Raw genomic sequence first — 19,683 nt, 5'->3', positions numbered from 1 at the left:
ACCCATTTTTATTGATAGGCCTATACTTATACTATATTACTCTGGCTTTCCATAGCTTGAAGATGGCCAGGACTTGTTCTTTTAATCCCATTTTAAAATAAACTTTCTATTTTACAAAAATTATTTCTGAGTTGCAGCTGTGCAAAGTCTAAAATGAAAACATCAGTCATTGTAATTAAGATTTGAAATTAAAAGAGGAATCCCTTAACTTGCTTATTTCAGAAAAGTTATGTTTGTCCTACAGCCAGTGTATGTTGTAATAAAAGGCTGACATTTGTAAAGGAGATCAAGGATCGAATAGGTGTTTCCTCATTCTCCCGACCTAATTGACTATGCTGCTCAGGAGGAAAGGATTAATACTTCTAACTTAGGCAAACTCTTTGTACCAAAAATACCCCCCAAAATTCTGTAAAATTTTTCTTTCATCCACTATTGATCTAGATTCTTGGTGAGTGCTAGAGAGATTTTAATGTAAAATGAGAAGTTCATGCTGCCATTTCTCCCCCTTGTCAATCACAAGCATCTGTCTAGCTCTGTTTTTGACGAGCAAAGCAACCTTGGATTGCAAGAATCAGCCTTCTCCATGGTGCTGACCTGGTCATAATTGTTCATAGGCTCTTTCTTCAAAAGTATGAAAATACGAGTGGATATTTGTCAGTCTCACCTTTCAACAGTAAACTAAGGCAGAAAACAAATTAATTCTGATGCATACCTGAAATATGAATCCAAAAGATTCTGTATTTTGTCAGTGCTCTCAGTGAGAGAAAATTTAGGTCGTGGTGGTTCATACCGGTGTTGCCAGTATTTTGTTTTATGGTGTGCTTATTGGGGCCACACTTTGCATTGTTACTTCCCCATTTCAGATAATCTCTCCAGTGACTTCTTTGTTCCTTGGAATAGCAACTGAATTTTAAATTATTAAATAGCTTTGCCTTTCAAATCTGTTCATAACTGTCTTTACAATTTTGGGTCTTCTTGGTAGAAACCAGTTGTGCAGTTCTACGCAACATCTGCTGTGTGACCAACAAACCATTTGTAAATACATTTGTTATTTTTTCTGTAGCATTGAAGTATATTTACCATTTGCCTTTTGGAGGTAGAAAGAAAAGCTTTGCAATGCTGCTATATGAGATTGAACTGATTCTTTATGCAGCACCATTAGTCACACAGCAGGCAAATCTCATGCCAGTTTTTATAAGGATAATTTTTCTGTTTTTGCTGTCTCTTTAAAATCCAGTGTTTTTGTAAGGTTCTTCTTTCTTGTACTGAACATCCTCTTAAAATGGGGAAAAACATAGCTAATCTACACAAAATTTAAGTTCAGAAATAAATCTTTTCTATAAATGAATCATTATCTATCTTTGTATCTGGCACTTAGGATCTTCTCAGAATGCATTTCTAAAACCAAGTTTGGTGAATCTTTCACACCTACTTTTAACGTCCTCTTGCTACAGTGCTGTAAAGTTGACTTAGGTGTGCCCATAGTGGGAGGCCCTGCTACCTTGCTGCACAGACAATCAACTTGCAAAACACTTAATGTGCTGATAAAGAAATGCTTATGTCCAGTGTAGCAAGTATAGCATGCATATGCTTGAAAACTTACAGAAAATTTACCTCAGTTTTGTATTTTATGATTCTAGACTGTTTCAAACTAAATAACATGAAGCAAAAAGCAGTGGATGGTTGTAAATGCTTGAATCTGTGAAAAGCTCCAAAGAATTAGGTTCAGGCTTTTTTCAAGCTGTAGTTGTGCTAGATGAATGGGGTACTACCTCCAGTGTGTTGACCGCTACTTCTCCCCATCCTTCATATCTGCTGGTGAGCCTCCCACGTGCTCCCTAATGCTTTCTAGTCAAAAAGAATCAGGTCATCTTAAATATTTAAGAAAAAAGCCTTGGCTAATCTGGCTTATTTTGTCCACCTGATGTTAGGGAGCACTTTTATGAACAACTCAGCTACCAGATAAACAGTGGTGGTGGTGACTTTGAGTGAAAAGCTGTAAGGAAAAAATTGGGGCACTAAATTCTGCAGAGAGCATAGCTGCAGCTGAAAGAAGGTGTATATTGGTAGCCTTAATGAAAGCGCTCCTATTTTAGGATGAAGGAGTACATTTGATTAGAATTAGCAGTAATTAGAAGTACATTTGATTAGGATTCTTCCAGTCCTGCAGGATTCCACAGAGATCTTTAACCCTGGTCCACACAAAAGATTCCTGAATTAAAGTAAAGAGGGGAGATACCAGACAGACCAAATAGGGAGAATGGCTCAGCCCTCCACACCAAGATGGAAAAATGAAATAAAACAGATACGGAACTGCTGTTCTGTTACAGTCAGAATGTGTTCTCTTCCAGATCCAGTAGTGCCAGCTGGGGATGTTACTGTCCCCAGCTGCTTTGACTATCCACCAGTTACTGCCGTACAGTTCTGACAGAGGAGTTGCTCAGGCAAAATCATCTAGGATAACCTAGGTTAAACAGGTTTGAGTTAATCTGGCTGACTTTTGCCTGAGCATGTGCACCAATTGGTCCACCGGCTGCCCACAAAAAGGCAAGAATGAGTAGTGATGGATGACCAGCAGCTGTGGATAATACTATCTTCAGGTGGCACTGTTGGGTCTGGAAGAGGACATATGTTTGCAGCCTCTGGTTGTATTCTTGCAAACCAGCTATCGATGGGACACTTTTAGGATTATTAACAATGAAGAAAATTTTAAGTTTGGGGGTTTTGTTTGCAGCAACAGAGCCTCCTCTCCTACTTATAGATCAGTTCTAGATCAGTTCTAGATAACTGATATGTCATATCAGTCAAGGTATAAACAACACCAGATCCACACTTTGAATATCACTATTGGATTTCTCCCATGTATTCATGACTTCATGTTTATATGGTTTTGTGAATCAGACCAATATAGAGAACACCCATAAGCTGGAGTCGTACAGTTTATGCAGTCTGTAGTATACTATACATGAAATAGACTGTATTAGTTTTATTATTGGAAAATAGACTGCAACAATGACCTAAATTTTTTTAAAGTAAATCACTTCTTTATCCCTCCCCCTCCTTCCAAAATGCACAGCTGTTCATTTTAGAGAAATTACTATTACCCATTCTTTTGAAATATCAGAAAAATGTAGTAGGATTAACACAGATTAGGGAGTGCATTATGATTGTGAGGTGAGATAGACTGTTCTGGTTGTATTCCTCTGAATAAAAATAGGTAATGATTTAGTTACTCATGTAAATAGTACAGTTAAACGTAATATCAGAGCAGAAACTCAGATTTTATAGGCATCGGGCAATTCATTTGTTGGCATCGCTATGACATTCATTATCATATTAAATACTTTTCGTATTAGTTACCCTAGACTTATTAGAATTCACTGATTAGAAGAGAAATCTGATGGTCATGCTGTATATTATAAAAGTGATATCATATGGTGTAATTTTATACAAGCATTTATTGATATCCTAACAAAATCTAATGAAAAATAATTCAATTTCATGATGTAGAAATCTTAGAATCTAAGTCCAGGTTTCTGACTGTGAATGAGCTCCCTCGGTATAAAAGTTGAATACATTATAAAACCTGCCCCTTGCTGACTGTTGACTTGACCTCTATATGTGTGAATAATTCCTCCTGAAACAATCGACATTTTAAGTATTCTTAGTCTATTTCTGTTGTTTGAAATTCTTTCTCCTTGGGGTTAACAGTATTATTTTTTTAAGTCAACAATGGAAACTCCTGAAAGAATGAATTACATTGGCCTATCCAGTCAGCAGTTATGTAGGGATATCATTAACCTGCTGTCCTCTCTTTCCCCCTCCTCTTTGGTTTTGTTTTTTTGTTTTGTGGTAGTCTGACCCTTGGTTATCATTGCAGAACTATGGAGGTGCAATGAGACCCCCACTGAATGCTTTAGGTGGCCCGGGAATGCCTGGAATGAACATGTAAGCACAATAATAAAATCTTATAATATTTAGAAAAATCATTATTTCGTTGTAGAAGTAACATTTGGGATACATAAGACAAGGAGAACATGCTTTGATAAGTAACATGCTTTGATGATTAATAACTGCAATTTAAAAAAGTGAACCCACAGCAGTTTCCTCCTTCTGCATGCATCTCTTACAGGCGCCTTTGCTGTCCGTACAAGTCTGTACAAATACTCAGTTTCTTTCACAGGTCAAAGTTTAAAAATTGGGAATATTTTGTCAGTATAGTCACCAATATATCCTTGTATGTATTTTTAAAAAAAATGACATTATTTACATTTATGTTTTTACTTTACTGATTAAATATTTTGTAAAGAATGGTGCAAGTATGGTTCTTTTCTGCAACATAAAGAAGTACATAATTTTAGCAAAATAAAACCATTGTCTAGAACTATTTATAAAAAAAGACATATTTGAAAGAAGTGTGGATGATTTTCTCTCTGTTGCTGTTTTTATTTCCATAACTACATTTATTTCCACTCTGAACAGATAGAAGAGTATTACAGATATGAGTGTAAGGTTTTCAGTGTTTCTATGTACTTCTGGGACTGGATCATCATTTGGTAAAAATTGATATAGACTGAGTTCAGTTAAGCTATACCAATTTATTCCAGGCATGGATTTAGTCACAGGAGTGTATGATGTCTTTTATACCTGTAGACAACCCCCCTTTCTAAGTGTGTAGAAAAATTTCAGATGTAAAATTAGTCTATCTAGAGTAGACTAGATTTAAGCTGAAGATTTTAGCATAGCACGTGGCCCAGCATGAGCAATCTTCTGCACTTTAGAGAAATCTTTTGCTTGCTTGGAGTTGCTTACATGATTAGCAAGCCTGGGGGAAAAAAAAGGTGCTTCTTGTATTATTTAGATTTCTCTCTTAAGAGATTCACAAATTTTAAGGGGCTGCTATAGTTACCTTTAGCATACCACAGACCAGAGATTATCAAGTCATTCTTGTATCATGGCCCTACCTCTACTGAAGTTAGTACATGTTCTTTTCTTACTCCTTATACACCTTTGTCTTTCAAGAATGAATTTTCAGCAGATTGACACAGAAAACACAGTGAAGATTTATATATGCTTGTTATCATTATACCCATTTTTACTCTTATTTTTATGGGAGACATAAATGAGAGATGATAATTTTCATTTCAAGTAGAGAGTAACCAATCTGAAAAAGTAAAAAAGATATTGAGATCGATAATACTGTTAAAAAAAAAAATCTAATCCACCATATCCTTAATTTCTTCTGATTTCCAGACATACCTTGAATTCTTGAAGCAAATAAAATAAAATGTAAAGTTGGGTGTTACTCTATCATAGACATCATATATTGGACGCAAGACAATTCTAGGAACCTTCCCAAGGGTAGGCATTTCTTCTTTTAAATAAAATTGATGTAGAAAAAATATTTAGATATTTGAAATTCAGTGTGAATATAATATAAGCACTACAGAGATTGTCCTCAGGAGGAGATTGAATTATAAGAAAAGAAAATTAACTTTCTAAAATAAAACATTGTAGAAGTAAAATTAAGGATAGGTGAGATATTTTGAGGCTACTTATCCACATAAATGAGAGTTTATATAGGAAAAATAAGAAAACAGGTTTCTGGATGACAAAAAGAATTCCTGGTCTGCCAGGAAGAGAGAAGATGGATCGAAATACTAACATTTCCAAATTGCAGCATTTAATAACCACATTTCATCTTGCGTTCAGCCAGTAAACATACATAGATGATGTTCTTTTAATTCAGTGATGTGGGAAGTACATTTTCCTTTGAACTTGTATGTCCTCTTGAAGGGGACACCATGAATTGGAGTCCTTTACTTGGGAAATTCATGAACTTTGATACAGTATAGATCTTCTGAGAAGAACAAGATCTGAAGCAATGATTATGAAGTAGGTAACCATAGCTGTCTCCATGTCTTACCAGGCATATACTGCACTCCTTTACATTTCATAACAAACTCATCTTTACTCCAGCTCAGCTGAAAGTGGGAACAGAATACTCTTTCTTGGTTTTGAACAAGACTTCATACTGTCCCTTTGCTTATTACAATGCACTTTAAAGGCATAAGAGAGTCCAAAGTGCTAGTACTGGAATATTATGCTATAGCGTATCCTGACCTGTGTTACAGGCTGAATCACAGACCGTTGTAAGGAGCTCTGTTATTGCATGCCTGACTACATGAATAATTTTTTTACCATGAAGATGAGTATTTTTTTCCCCTCTGTCAAATGGAGTGACATATACTGATCAAAAGGAAAACAAATGGGTGACTATGGTCTGGGTTTCTTTTAATTGTATTTCCAGGACATCAGGGTTTTTTCTTACTGTAAAGTTACTGCTGTCAAAATTGTCCTTACACTGAAATCTTAGTGAAGACTCGTCTGGTCAATTCCAGCATTCAGGATCAGTCAGAGTGCATCCAAGGATAACCTGAGGGCAGTGGCAATAGATGGACCCAACTGTGTTAAATGCGTTCTTTGTATTATCCCTTACAGTTTATCTAATGCACAGTGCTAAGAAATAACAGTGTAAGCCATTTAGTATACTTACATTTCTAGGAAACCACGTAACTCTACATAAGACTATTGCCTTATAGTAACGTACATTTGTCTTTACATAGCCATATCCTTTTCTTACATGAAAATTTTTCAGTGTTCTATTCAATGTTTTTGGATTTTTGGCAATGTTAAAATACAAAAATCTGTACTCTACAAAAACAGTTGGCATTTAAAATCCAGCTTTTTCTCCTCGGAAAGCGCAAAAGGAAGCTGTTGTGGTTAAGAGCAGAATATCTGCCAAATATAATTTTACATTTTTCTGCATGAAAAAGTGTTCTTTATTGTCAAAAATGGCAACAACCAGCTTGAGAGCCCATAGACAGTATTTCAGTCCCGGAGCAAATACTCCAAAAATGTAATACTGCTAAATAATTGCTTGCTCCATTATAACTATTGCCTATCAGATTACTGTTTGAAACAGCTGATACATATCCTATGGTCTTCTACAAAATAACTTTATTTTAGCTATAAGGTTTTAAGTTGAAACTTGATGTAGCCATTTTTAGTAAGATTTTATTTCTTTGTGGAAAAATGTCCTCTTTGGAACAAAATGGGAAACTTCAGGGAGCAGTGTTACGTTTCACTGGCACTTTTTAATGGCCCTTGTGACCTGCAGTGCTGTCTCAAGCGCTAAGAATATCTCAGTCATGCCTGAAAAGAAAAAAAATGCGTTTTTGTTTTTTAACTTCAATTCACAAACTTGTGTCTAGATGTTTAATTTCCTGATTGAATATATTTTCCCCTTGGGAAACTGAACTTTTAGACTTTATTTTTTCAAGTACTAGGATCAACGCTATAGGACTAACTTTAAGGATAAAATGGAGCTGTAATTAGTCATAGTGATAGATACTTCATAAATTACTCTATTTTGGGATTGGTACATTCATAATAATGTTTTTTGACTCTGTTGAAGCTTCCAAAATAAACATTTAATAAAGGGCAAAAAACCTACTTGCATTGCATTGAAAAAAATTGCAGGTAGCTTTTTTTCATGTGTGCTTTATAAGCTAACAACATTTGGCTCCACAAAAACCATATGGCTTTCCAGCAGAATCTGCTACAGTGTTTTCTAAGTCTATACTTAGAGCTGTCCATGGCTTCCAGTAAATTGGCGAATTCCAACAGCTTTTTAGATGAAAGGTGAGTTTCCCAGTCTCCTCGTAAGGCCTGTCTAAATTTCCATGTTGCTGTGGCTTAACCCAATCATGTATCTGAGTCGGCTTTTTAATTTCTCTGTAGTTCAGAGTAATCTGCAGTGTCGTCACAGCTACTTTCCATTTGATGCTTTTTGCTAGATATATTTGTGATACTTAATGATGTCACGCAAACAAGTGCTGGGTTTTGGGGTGAAAACAGACTTCCAGTGTTGTTACAAATATTCCTGATTTCTCTGAAAAAGAGGATCCAATAAACCAAATATGGTACATAGAAAAAAGAACAACTTTTTGGAAAAAAAAAAAAAAAAAAAGAACACCTAATATTTCATCTCTTAATCATTAGCAGAGGAGAAATTACTGAATATTTGACCTGAGGAGCATGAGTACTGTGAGTCCCTTTCCTTGCTGTTCCTCCCTCCTCCCAATGAATAAGGCAGAAAAGACCCTCACCTACATTCCTGTTTTCCAACCTTCCAAAAATAACGTCAGCAGAAATAAATCAATTTTTGCTTGATTTATTTCAGTTGATTGTTTGAGCTAATTTCTTTATAGTTTCATTGACAAGGTAATAAAAAAAAAAAAGATTCAATATTAAATCCCTTGGGCAATATATCTACTTAGTAGTTTTTAGTTTTGGAAGACTTTAAAATAGATAGAAAACTTCCTGAACTCATTAATAAAGCCTGCTTTCTTCTTTATATTTAAATCACTCTCCCATGTCTGGTAAGCTGTGGTGGCTAATGTTGCTTTTCTAAAGCTAATGAGGCCAAAATGCCATTTTAAAAGCAAAAGTTTTGTCATCTGCTCTGCCTCTCAGTTGTCAGGGCCTTCAAAAAGTGATTTTGTCTTATTTATAAATAACTAGGAGTTCTTAATGCTCCCAGGAATAATTATGGTTATTGAGATATTATGACTGTAAACATGGAGATTTTACCTCCCATATGGCTTAGTTCCCTCAGGACTGTTAAAAGATGAAGCCTAACCACCAAACTATTTTTCTGAGCTCAGCTAAGAATGAGAAACTTAAAATAACAGCAAGAGTTGTGAGAAAAATGTGCTCTGTCTGGATGGTTTTTCCTTTTTTCCTTTCCCCATTCCCTTCTGCTTTTAGTACCCCTCTGATGTCTCGTTGGAGTTGGCTTTATCAAACAGGTCTTCTGCCTGTGAAACACTCTTGTCCCTCCTGCTGGGGAGCTGCCGCTTAATCATGCATACACCATTTGGGCCAAGTGTAATGAGAATGTCTGAAAAGTTTCAAATTTCCATTTTGCCTGCTGTTACAATAAATTTCATGTTTCTGTGACTTCTGTGGAGATAATGTAGCCTTAGTCAAGTAGCAAACTGTTTTTAGATACATATCTAAATGTATGTTTAAAGTGTATGTATAAAATGGCATTTTCAATTTTTAATACATGAGATTTATTATTGTTATTATTATCAGATACAGGTTATAGCAACATATTTTCTGTGGCTTGTTCTTCTAAAAAATAGGTTTTCCCAAAATATTTATAAGGTACTAGCATCACTTTCACTATTGAAACCTTACTACACTTGCAGTATTCTAAATCCATACTCAATAAATACATGCATCCTCAATTCTTCAGGATGGTACTTAATTATGTAAGCAAGAGTACTGTTTCTGTGACTGAAATTACACTTAAATTTCAGTACCTTTCTTCCTTTGTCTGTACTGTAAGTACACTTTTGTGGAATGTGTGATACTTCCTCCAAATATTTTAAGAAAGGTTAACAGAGTACAAGGAAAAGCACTCCTTGTGAGAACTTAAAGAATTTGGGAACTTGTTTTTTACTCTTTGCAAAACTTCTGTGCCACATTAAAATGTTGCATCTATGTAACACAGAGTTAAATTCTCCATGATCAGAAGGAAAGCACTTCAAGAGACACAAATTTGCAATGTCTTTCAAATTGTTCCATTGAGAATATAAAAGGGGAATGTCTGGCACTTCCTAAATTTGCAAGTGTTTGGGACCGGTGCAAAACTGTGGCATCTCCACTGTAGCCTCTGGCAGTGTGGCGACTGGGGAAGGACTCCTTATGGTGCCATTCTGGCAGGTCGTGTCTTGAAGAGTACGGAAGTACCAGAATGAGTCAGGAACTGAAGTGTCTTAAATGTGAGTGGCAGAGTTGTAATAATACATAAATTACCTTTAATCAACTCATAAACTGATTAAATGATAATGGTAGTGCAACGGTGAGAATTTTGCTGTAGCATTATAACTTGGTGTAGTTATTGTTTATAAACACACTTTAATTTGAAAAAATCCATCTCCTTCCTTACTCTGGAAACAGATTATTTTGATTTGCTTCCCCAGAGCTGGTCAGAAGATGGGGATTGTTCTGTGTCTCATCTTTCATCTTCTGTTACAGGGGTCCTGGGGGTGGTAGACCTTGGCCAAATCCAACCAATGCCAATTCTGTAAGTAAATATTTAAAATATATTCGACATCATCTTATATTTAGGGAAGTATTTCTCATCAATACACCAGGAAGAAAATTCCACTTCGTTCAACAAATAGAATACTGCATGCTTTATATTTTTCCCTGTAACCCTAATGCAGAGCAGGTACAGTGAGGAGCACATCTGAACAGAGAGCTCATTCACCTGCAAATACCCAGCTCTGTTCATAATCACACAACAGCTCTGCATCCTTACATCAGTTACAGGACTTTCATAACACAAAGGTTATCCTGGGGTATATTTAAAATACATTTTAGCTTCCTTTAGCACAAGTAAGATGAGTTAGGTCAACACTATCTGGCCAGCAAGCTCTACAGAAATCACAGCTTGTTAAGAGACAGCTTAATGTGTGCTCACATATTTTACATAACAAAAGCACATTTGCTGCTCTTAACTAGGGAATAAGGAATCATAGAGCAATTGCTTGCAAGACATCAGCCATTTTTATATGCTTTTTGTAAAAAGCAGTGCACTGTATTGAATTTCATTGCAACAACTACAAAATGAGGTAGTCTAATAGCGGCTTGAAGGAAGAGGAGGTCAGTGAGGCATCCCACATGAACAACAGTGTCTGGTATTTCTTCAGAAAACACAAAGGTAAAGTTTTCATTTTCATTCAGTGATCATATATCATTAGTATAAAAATGTGTCCCTTTTTAGGACTGTCCTTTTAGCACCATGACTCTGGCTTAACAGACTAGCCTGGTTCTTTCTGTTGTTGTCAGTTTTGATTTTTTAATTCTACTAATGACAATTGGGGGAAAAAAAAGAGCTGAAACTCTGCTTCAGTCTTCTTTTGTATGTATTCAACTAAAATGGATGTTAGGATATTTTTCAACTGATAGTTGGAATATTTTAATTATATTAAATTAATTGAGGAGTCCAGTAATAGATGTATTTGTAAAAATGAGTTGGCTGACAAGTTGTCTACTATCATGTAAGATGCTTATGCTACAAAATAATTTGTGTTTTGTCAATAGAGTTGCTTAAGTTCTTACCCCATCCTCCTATAATAGCATTGGTCTGTGCTTCTTTAGAGAGAATAATTGCAAAGGCTATCATAAAGAAGAAAAACAGATTATTCACAGGCAACTGGATTTCCCCAGATATCCTCTATAACAAATAACCACAATTGAATTTGAAATGAAAGTAGAACACTATCCTTTTAAAAAAAAAGAATAATGCAAAGAAATAAAATTGGTGTCTTCTAGGGTGAAAGATGTAAGAGAGCTTTTTTCCTTTATGGTCAAGATTTTAATCAAGGTTAAGTATATATAAGAACATAATAAATTCAGTCTATGCTTGGGATGACTCTGAAGTCCTATTGACTTAAATGCAACTATGTGCTGCTTAAGTTTATAAACCTTATAAAGCATATTACCTTAATAATCTTACAGCTTAGCATTTTACTATAGACGGCAGATCTTTACAGACCTTATTGTGGCTCCCGCAATAAGAATAAGAAGACTCTTGTAGTAGATGCAAGAACTGGATTGGTACTAGACCTTGTAACTTGGTATCTCAAAAAAGTGATGCTGGCTGTTGGAAGTGCATGCCTCACTCATGAAACAATGGAGAGCAGATATCAGACCTCAGCCTACAGACATTTAAATGTGTGAATTATGTTATTCATATTAATTTCATTAGAGTGGCTACCAGGGCACAGTAATCTTAAATGGAAATATTTTTATTTTAAATATTGGGTATTAAATTTGGTTTGTGTCTCTATTGCTAGTTTTGGACTTGAACATACTTACAATGACAAGTTGTTGAAAAGAAGAGGTGTTTGTTTTGACAACAATAGCATTTTTCCGTAATCCTTAACTGTGTCCTTGAAATAAATTAAACAAATAAGCGTTAACCTACAGCTGTACATAAATGTATGTATGGACTCTGTGTCACTGCAGAAGAAATTACTGTTTTGTTTCTGTTGATATTACAGATACCTTATTCTTCAGCATCTCCTGGGAACTACGTAGTAAGTACACTTGTGTGTGTTTGCTTATTAGAATACATGTTACATTTTATTTAGGCAAAGAAATAGCTGTCCAGATGTTAAGAAGAACCCTTGTGTCTTGGTTGAGAACTGAACACCTGATCTGTACTTAGGGTTTTTTCTGCCATCTATGGTGCATATGTTGATGTTCATTACTAGAATCATTATCAGTCTGGTCAAAATTGCCCTAAGTGCTGTTTTATTTCAGCAAACATTTATATAACCAGTACAATATATTGTCTTCAATAATAAAGGAAAAAAAAACCCTCAGCTTTCTTGGTAACACAATATTGTGTATGAGTTTCTGAACTTCTTCAGAAGAAAAAGCATCTGAAGAATTAGAACAAGCTTTTATCTCCCCAAGGATATACAAATGGGTCCTTATAGCTAACATTTTAAGGGGAATTTTTATTCTTATAATTACCTTCTGAAGACTTGAAAATTCTTTTTTTCTCCATAGTCTGTTCCGTCTTCATTTCACAGACATTGTCTTAATTTATTATGGATTATTTGGTATCATTGTTTTTTCTTAGTCTGTACTTTAGAATGAAATAGTTAAAACTTTGTAATAGGCCCAGCATTGAGCTGTCATTCAAAAGAACATGAAATGCTAACCCTCTCTCTGGAATTTAACAAATACACTTTACCTATCAACAAAATGTTTTTTGTTGATACTACTTGTTTTTGTCTCTATCCCAAGAGATTAACTTTGTTTATCCTTTTAGGCTCTTTGCTGTTGTTGTTACTGTTGTACTTGCATTATTTGTACTTCTGATGTACTCTTCTAAGGCATATTATTTCATCTGTTTTTATCACATGCTTAGTACTGGTGTCACAGGGTAACGAGGGAGAATTAGGTGTATATATATATATATGTTGGATTCCAAATTTCTGTTGGTCAGTCAGGTTTCAGTAGACCTGTCTTTTGATATTTCATGTTTCATCACCTGAAGATTAGACAACTGCAGGGCATTGGCTTTAACCAGCCTAAAACCTGAAGCTATTTCAGAATGTGGAAATAGCAGGTCCTTCACCATGAGGACAATATACCAGTGTTCTTTCATCTGTTTGTGCTGCTTATAGGTTTCTCTAACTCTCAGTCTTCGTAAGAGAGATGATCTTGCAGAGCTAAAGCTGAAGGATGAGTTCAAGGATGAGCTTGCTTTGTTTAGGCAAAAGCAATTTCTTTTGTCCTTTATTTAGATAATTAGCTGTGAAAAATGTTATGATTCTCATAAGTGTCCATAACTGTAGTACTCATTTTGCCACGGTTAGTGGAAACAGTCCAAATCTGCTGATCTCCAAACCAGTTCTTTTAATGCAGAACTTCATAAATTTCTCTCTTTTGGGGAGAGGGTTTGTTGGTTTTGCCCTAGATGTTAGTGATGAGTTACTGTTGCAGATTTTGAAGATTTTTTTTGAATATTTGACTTCATATTCTCATTTTTTAAAAATATGAAGTCCTGAGAAACTAGAAAAGGAGATACAATAGAAAATTATTTTAAAGAAGCAAACCTAAGTAAAATGCAAGTTGTCGTAGCGGACTCTGTTGGTGTACTCACATCAAGCCGAAGGTCAGCCGGGATAAATAACCTGGACAAAAGAGGTCATCACCATATTTCAGTGTATAGATAGAGGAGGAGTAAGAGTAAAGAGGTGTTTTTACCTCTTTCAGTGACAATAATGAGACTGATGCTGGAATGTTGCATCTAATTGGCAACATTGAAGGGAAATCAAAAGATATGCAAAGATGAAAGAATGAGACATGTGAAAGATTGAAGTTTTGGAGAAAATGCCTGAGCCTCTGATCAAATGTGCTCTGTGAACTCCAGCTGTGCTAGCGGGAAAGGTTGCTGCCTGATTCCTTGTCCCCATTCTTCTGCTGAAGGTTACCACTCTGTCAGGTCTGCCACTGCGAGTTCCTTGGATGAGTGACCCTTTGTCCAAAACAGCTGAAGTTGATTGAAGCATTTAAAGAACCAGGTCCTTGCTGAAGCACTTCAGTTGACCCAAAATAGGTGGAGGGACACTCACAGAGGGAGCTCCAAGCAGAGCTGAGGCTGCTGCTAGCAGAGGATAGTGGTGGAGCAAGGGTTGAAATCTTCTTCTGCAACATAAATGCTTGCACAGTGCATGTCTCGTCTGATGCTGAAAGAGTAGTCTTGCTTCAGAAAGGGTCACTACATTTTGGAAAAGGAACGCGTGAACTCCAACCATACAAACAGCTAAATAAGCAAAACTGGGGGGCAGTAGCTTCCTTGGAAGCAGCTAGCTTCCAAGCACTTAGGGACAAGGTGTGGGCTGGAGAGCTCTTAAAGCAGCTTTTGAGCCAAAGCATTTGTGATGTGGAACTACACACTTTGAGAGCTTAATCTAGTTAGTTTATCAGACAGGTTTTTGAGCATTAATTCCATTACATATTAATATATTCTCAGGGAAAAAACAGTTGATGCCAACAGGCTTTCTAAGAGAAGAAAATATACAAACAATGCTAGTAAATGCAATTTAAAACTTAGATACAAATGCTAATAGTGATGATAAGTAACTTTTCTAATAAATGACCAGTTAGTGGTTTCTATACCTCTTTATGTGATGCTGAAAAATATATATAAACCTAAAAAAATCAAGTTGGCGAGCTTAGTGCACAAGTACATGGATAAAAAGTCATAGCCTGTGATGCCCAGAGGGTCATATATGTGATCGAAAGGTCCCTCTGAATTTAGAGTCTGTAGCTCTGCAGCAGCAATGTGGGAATTTCTTGTTGCTGAGGGCGGAATAGGCCTTTCAGACAGTTTTGACAAGCCAAATCCTAACACATTCAATTGTAATTTGGGGGTGGGGGAGAAAGCTATGTATCTGCTGGCAGTATGAAATGAAGTTGTGATTATGCCTTGATTTTTATAAGCTGATCTGTGGGTTTCATGGTGGAGCAAGCCTTTGTTCTATCACGCTTTATAAAAGATACTCAGTGACCTTGCTTAGTTCACGAACATGGGGAAGCACAAGATAAAGAACTGGTAGGTGCTGTAACATATAAGGGCATAAAGGTATACATATGTTGACTGACTGCAGGGGCATGCTGCTGCTTCTGGGTAAAAGATTCCTGTTTCATCTACAATTAACTGTGAGTTAATCACTGGCTGGCAGACAAGAGATGCTTCCCCCTGAAAGTATTTTACTTGTACAAACCTGGGGAGAGGTGGTATCAATCAGAAAGCTGCTATGTTACTGAGTTTGATTGTCTGAAAATAGTGTTTACTAGTATATTATTGCTAAATGTTTTGTAAGAAATGTTACTTTAAGTAGGCCATTGAGAAACAGGGTCTATTGTTTTAAATCCAAGACTTCTCTGCCTCCTTTCAAAATATTTCAGTGAATTATAGCAAATCTCAGCAATGTCCTTGTAAGCAGACAGGAACAACCAAACCTTTATATTCAGTGCTACTGAAAAAATGTTCCTATCTGGAACAGTATATCTGCTATTTTAAAATATAACAAAAGAGAGAAAAATATAATATAATCATCTGTTGTTAGCAATCTGTGTATTTTTTATTATGGAAAGTCAGTATTTATTGACTTTTATTGACACAGATGCTTTTATCAAACTAGAAGTTGGTAGTTTTTCATGTTAGTGGATCTGCAAACATAGGAAGCAAGGAGTTACGGCTCTGTTCTTACTAAACGGTTAGGATGTTTAGAATAAAATTATTGGAGAAATTTTTAAGGAAACTTAAAAAGCTTGATTAACAACCAGAGCAGTTTGTGTACATTTCTTAGTCCTAAACAGATTTGCAACACAGAAATACCTGAAACTAAGAAAATAGGAGTTCCTTGATGGGGATTTTTTGTTTGTTTTTTATCTTTGATTTAGCAGTCTAGGAAAGCGATATGACTGTACTCAGCATTATCCTGATTTTTTTAATCCATTTGTCATTAATTTGAGCAGAAATTATGTATACAGATGTTATTTTTAAAAATTGTAGGATATTATACAGACAGAATTAAGATGCCTATGGCATCGAGACACCAAGTCTGCCTAAAAAAAAGCTTTCTTAAGGTGATTAGGCTCTTCTGTCCACATAGGACACCCCCTTGTTTTGTGCTTAGCAAACATTGGTTACTCTGCCATTGACTATGTACAGAGTACAACAAAACAGAAATGCCAGCTGAAAACCCAGTGGTAATAAAAGTAGGTTGAGGAAATTAAATATAATTGTCTTAGGCCCTGCTCCAAGTATTTCTCTTGTCTGATTCATAGCATGACACAGAGTTATTGAGTAATGGATATTCTTGCGTCTGTACACCTACGTACATCAGAAGTCTGTCCCAGAGCTTGCTGACCAATTACCTTGTCTTAATCTGTGATGAGCTGTTTCGCTCACTTATCAGAAAATGTGGGTGTTTTTACCAGAGTAACTCATGACATTCATGATAGGGTTTTTTTTTCATTTGTACTGTGTTCATTTTTTACTGCAGTATTTTTTCCTTTCATGCTAACCGACATTTTCTACCCTCTCTAGGGTCCTCCGGGAGGTGGAGGGCCACCAGGAACACCTATCATGCCTAGTCCTGCAGGTACTGAAATATACTCAGAAATAATAAAAGATAATTATAAGGGATTTTAGGAAGTACACAAATTATTTTTCAGACTTTGATTCTCATGAAGAATCAGCTAATGAGAAATTGTTAGAGTTGTACTTTGTATCAGGTTTTTTTCTGTGTTTTCACTCGCTTTCTCTCCCTGCTATGTTGCAGAGATAGAATAGATACAAACCATTATATCTGTAAAGTTCAAAGCAATTAATTTCTCTGGCTTTTGAGCCCATCTTTTCTTCCACAATTTCAGCAATGGCAAGGAAAAAATGAAAGAAGACACAGTCTTTATTTGTTTTTGCTAATGTTCTTTGGGACAATTTCACCAATTTGGAAATGAGGAGATTTCTGAATCCAGTGAAACTTCCACTGTAGTATCCTATGGGATAGGCCTGACCAACATATGGCTCTTGAGCAATATGTGACTCACAGGCATGGCTGCCATGGCTATGTCATCTGACTGACAGCAGGGTCACGCTGGGCAGATTGCTCTCCTCTGTACTGCAGTGGAGGAGTAAGCCCCCAGAGGAACCATTGTCATGTCCTACCAGTGATCTGTTCCCAGAACTTCCCCATTGTTTCCCCGAGTAACACGGTCTGTATCTTGCAACTTTGACCATGTGGAGATTTTGGCCATGCAAAAGTTTGGCCACATTCCTACTAAGGTTTGAAGAACCAAGGAGGAGGATGGCAGGATTCAGGATGGCTAGCTAGCTTCTCAAGGCTTAAAGATGGTTAACTAGATGTTAGTATTTGTTAGTATTTCCCTCCATCAGTGTTCTGCAAAGATTCTGATATGAAGGTGGAACTGCAGCATGTGGAGGATGCTGTCCTCCTCCATGGACAGCATCAGAATTCTGCTAAAATGAAACTAATTATATCTTGTCTAACCCAATATTAAGTAGCTACTCCTTTTGGCCAACACCTGCCTTTGTAACTCACTTTCACCATCTAAGAGAGACTTTTTCACCTCCGTGATGTTACAGCATCCTCAGTCCTTATGTCCTACATGTTCTTGCTGTCCTCTACAGCACAAGAGGATAGGAAAGTTTCCTAACAGGCCATGAAAAGTTCTTGCACCAATATAATATCTTCATTAAATACAATTCCAGGGCTTTAAAAAAATGCAACCTGGGATAATGTGTAGGGCTTCCTTGATGTTCGTATTATTAGTGAAAAAGCTAATTAGTGCAAGCTGGCATTTAAAAGTTAGAGTCAAACTTGCGGGCAGCCTGCACTTTTGAAAATAGTCAGCACTGCAGTTACGGCACATGTTAGGCTGTCTCTGTGCAGCTCAGATAAAGCTTCTGCTGACACTTGTTCCCCTTTTCAGTCAGATACTCAAAGATGTTTTGAGGCTCTGTTTTCCAAAGTATGAAAACACTTAGAAATTGGCCACCTGAGAATTTTGCAAAGGTACTTACTTGCCTCCAAGACAAACCAACTCCAATGGTACCCATGGCCCAGCCGACCCATATGTATTTTTACATGAGCCAGCAGAATATGGGAGAGCCAGGGATGCGTTTTTCAGAAGGATCTGGTGGTTGAAGAACTTGTTGCCTACCTCATCGAACATTAAAAATAACTTCTGTGTGCTAATTTTACTTTCATAACTTTAGGCTTTTTGTTCCCTCTCTTCCTCAAACAGCATATTTGAATGTTGTAGTGATACATAGTGCTCTGTATATAATGGAATTATTTACTCACCAAGGTTAATGAATGCTTAGAAAACTGTCTCAGAAAGATTAAGGAATAAACAAAGACCTTGATTTTAACTGCCCAGTGTACATACAAATACATTCTTGCGGGATGTCAGGCCGCATTCCCAGTTCCAACCCATTTTAGTCTGGTCTCAGCTTTCTCGCTTTCACTACTTCTGACTCAAAAGTCCCCCATCACCTTGTCTTGGAAAAGGAATTACAGCTCAGCAGTGGTTTTTGCGTGTGTTGTTCATCTCAAAACTCTGGTTCAAAGAGTTGGAATGGTCTTTTGGAGGAGCTAGGTACAGAGTACTAAGGTATTCTTTATTCTTTTTGCAGATACTATAGAGGTACTGATTTTCCAGAGTTGCCAATGCTTTTTTTAAATCATGCTGTCCCCTTAGGGATGTATTCAGACTTTCCTTAGGTCACTCTCCTCTCAGTAGACTTTTTCATTACATGGCCTATCATCAAGTTCCCTTGGGAAAGGTTTTTGCCTAATTTGTCTACTGTCTGCTGCACATTTTGCCTTCTCTTTCTTACAAATATTGATGAAGGGTGTTAAGACTTCGTGTGTGTTAGCAGTAGAGATAAGCTGGAGATCAGGATGAATAATTTGTATCTACTAATGGTTCTTAGGCATTGGTTTCTTAAGTTCAACCAGAAGAGTTATGTGGTTGTCTTCTATGTGTCTTGTTAATTAAATCTTGCATTTCAACTCTGGAGGTGCTCTGTCTGAAAGTTCATGTGCATTGATTGGAGGAAAAGGACTGAGATGCAATACAGCTGTGTCAACATCTGGCAAGGCCAAGTGAAACTCTTGGCAGAACTTACTGGCCTAGGCACCATGCTGTACCAGGGTGATTTTGTTGGTTTTGGACTCAGGGTTTTTTTGAAGCATTGCATCACACTGTACTATGAAGATACATCAGCTAAAGCTGTCCTTAGAGCGAGGATCTTTGCACAATGTTCCACTGAATAGTTAGATATATCCAAAATCAAATTGACTGACATGAATAAGAATAAAAAATTCTCATTCACTGTACTAACTTGCAGACTGTATAATGAGAAGCTGTTTATCATTTATTACAGATGAAAAACAAATTACAGGAAGTATTGATAAGAAAGAAACTCCTGTTTTATGGAAAATAATTGAAGATGAGTGAAGTAATTTGGAACTCCAGGAAAAAGGG

General features: G+C 36.4%; 1 protein-coding gene across 3 annotated transcripts in view; it reads left to right on the top strand.

Moving 5' to 3' along the window:
* The window catches only part of SSBP2 (single stranded DNA binding protein 2), a 217,034-nt gene that overhangs the window by 169,921 nt on the left and 27,430 nt on the right, over positions 1 to 19,683 (top strand). For all 3 annotated transcript variants that reach the window (XM_076362395.1, XM_076362396.1, XM_076362394.1), the window contains 4 exons: positions 3,881 to 3,948; positions 10,111 to 10,159; positions 12,144 to 12,179; positions 16,718 to 16,772. In XM_076362395.1, the coding sequence (XP_076218510.1) occupies positions 3,881 to 3,948; positions 10,111 to 10,159; positions 12,144 to 12,179; positions 16,718 to 16,772 (208 nt within the window). The remainder of the gene's footprint in view (positions 1 to 3,880; positions 3,949 to 10,110; positions 10,160 to 12,143; positions 12,180 to 16,717; positions 16,773 to 19,683) is intronic.

The sequence above is a fragment of the Aptenodytes patagonicus genome, chromosome Z (assembly GCF_965638725.1).
Source record: "Aptenodytes patagonicus chromosome Z, bAptPat1.pri.cur, whole genome shotgun sequence".
NCBI lineage: Eukaryota > Metazoa > Chordata > Aves > Sphenisciformes > Spheniscidae > Aptenodytes > Aptenodytes patagonicus.
This window is presented reverse-complemented; position numbering and strand designations above follow the sequence as displayed.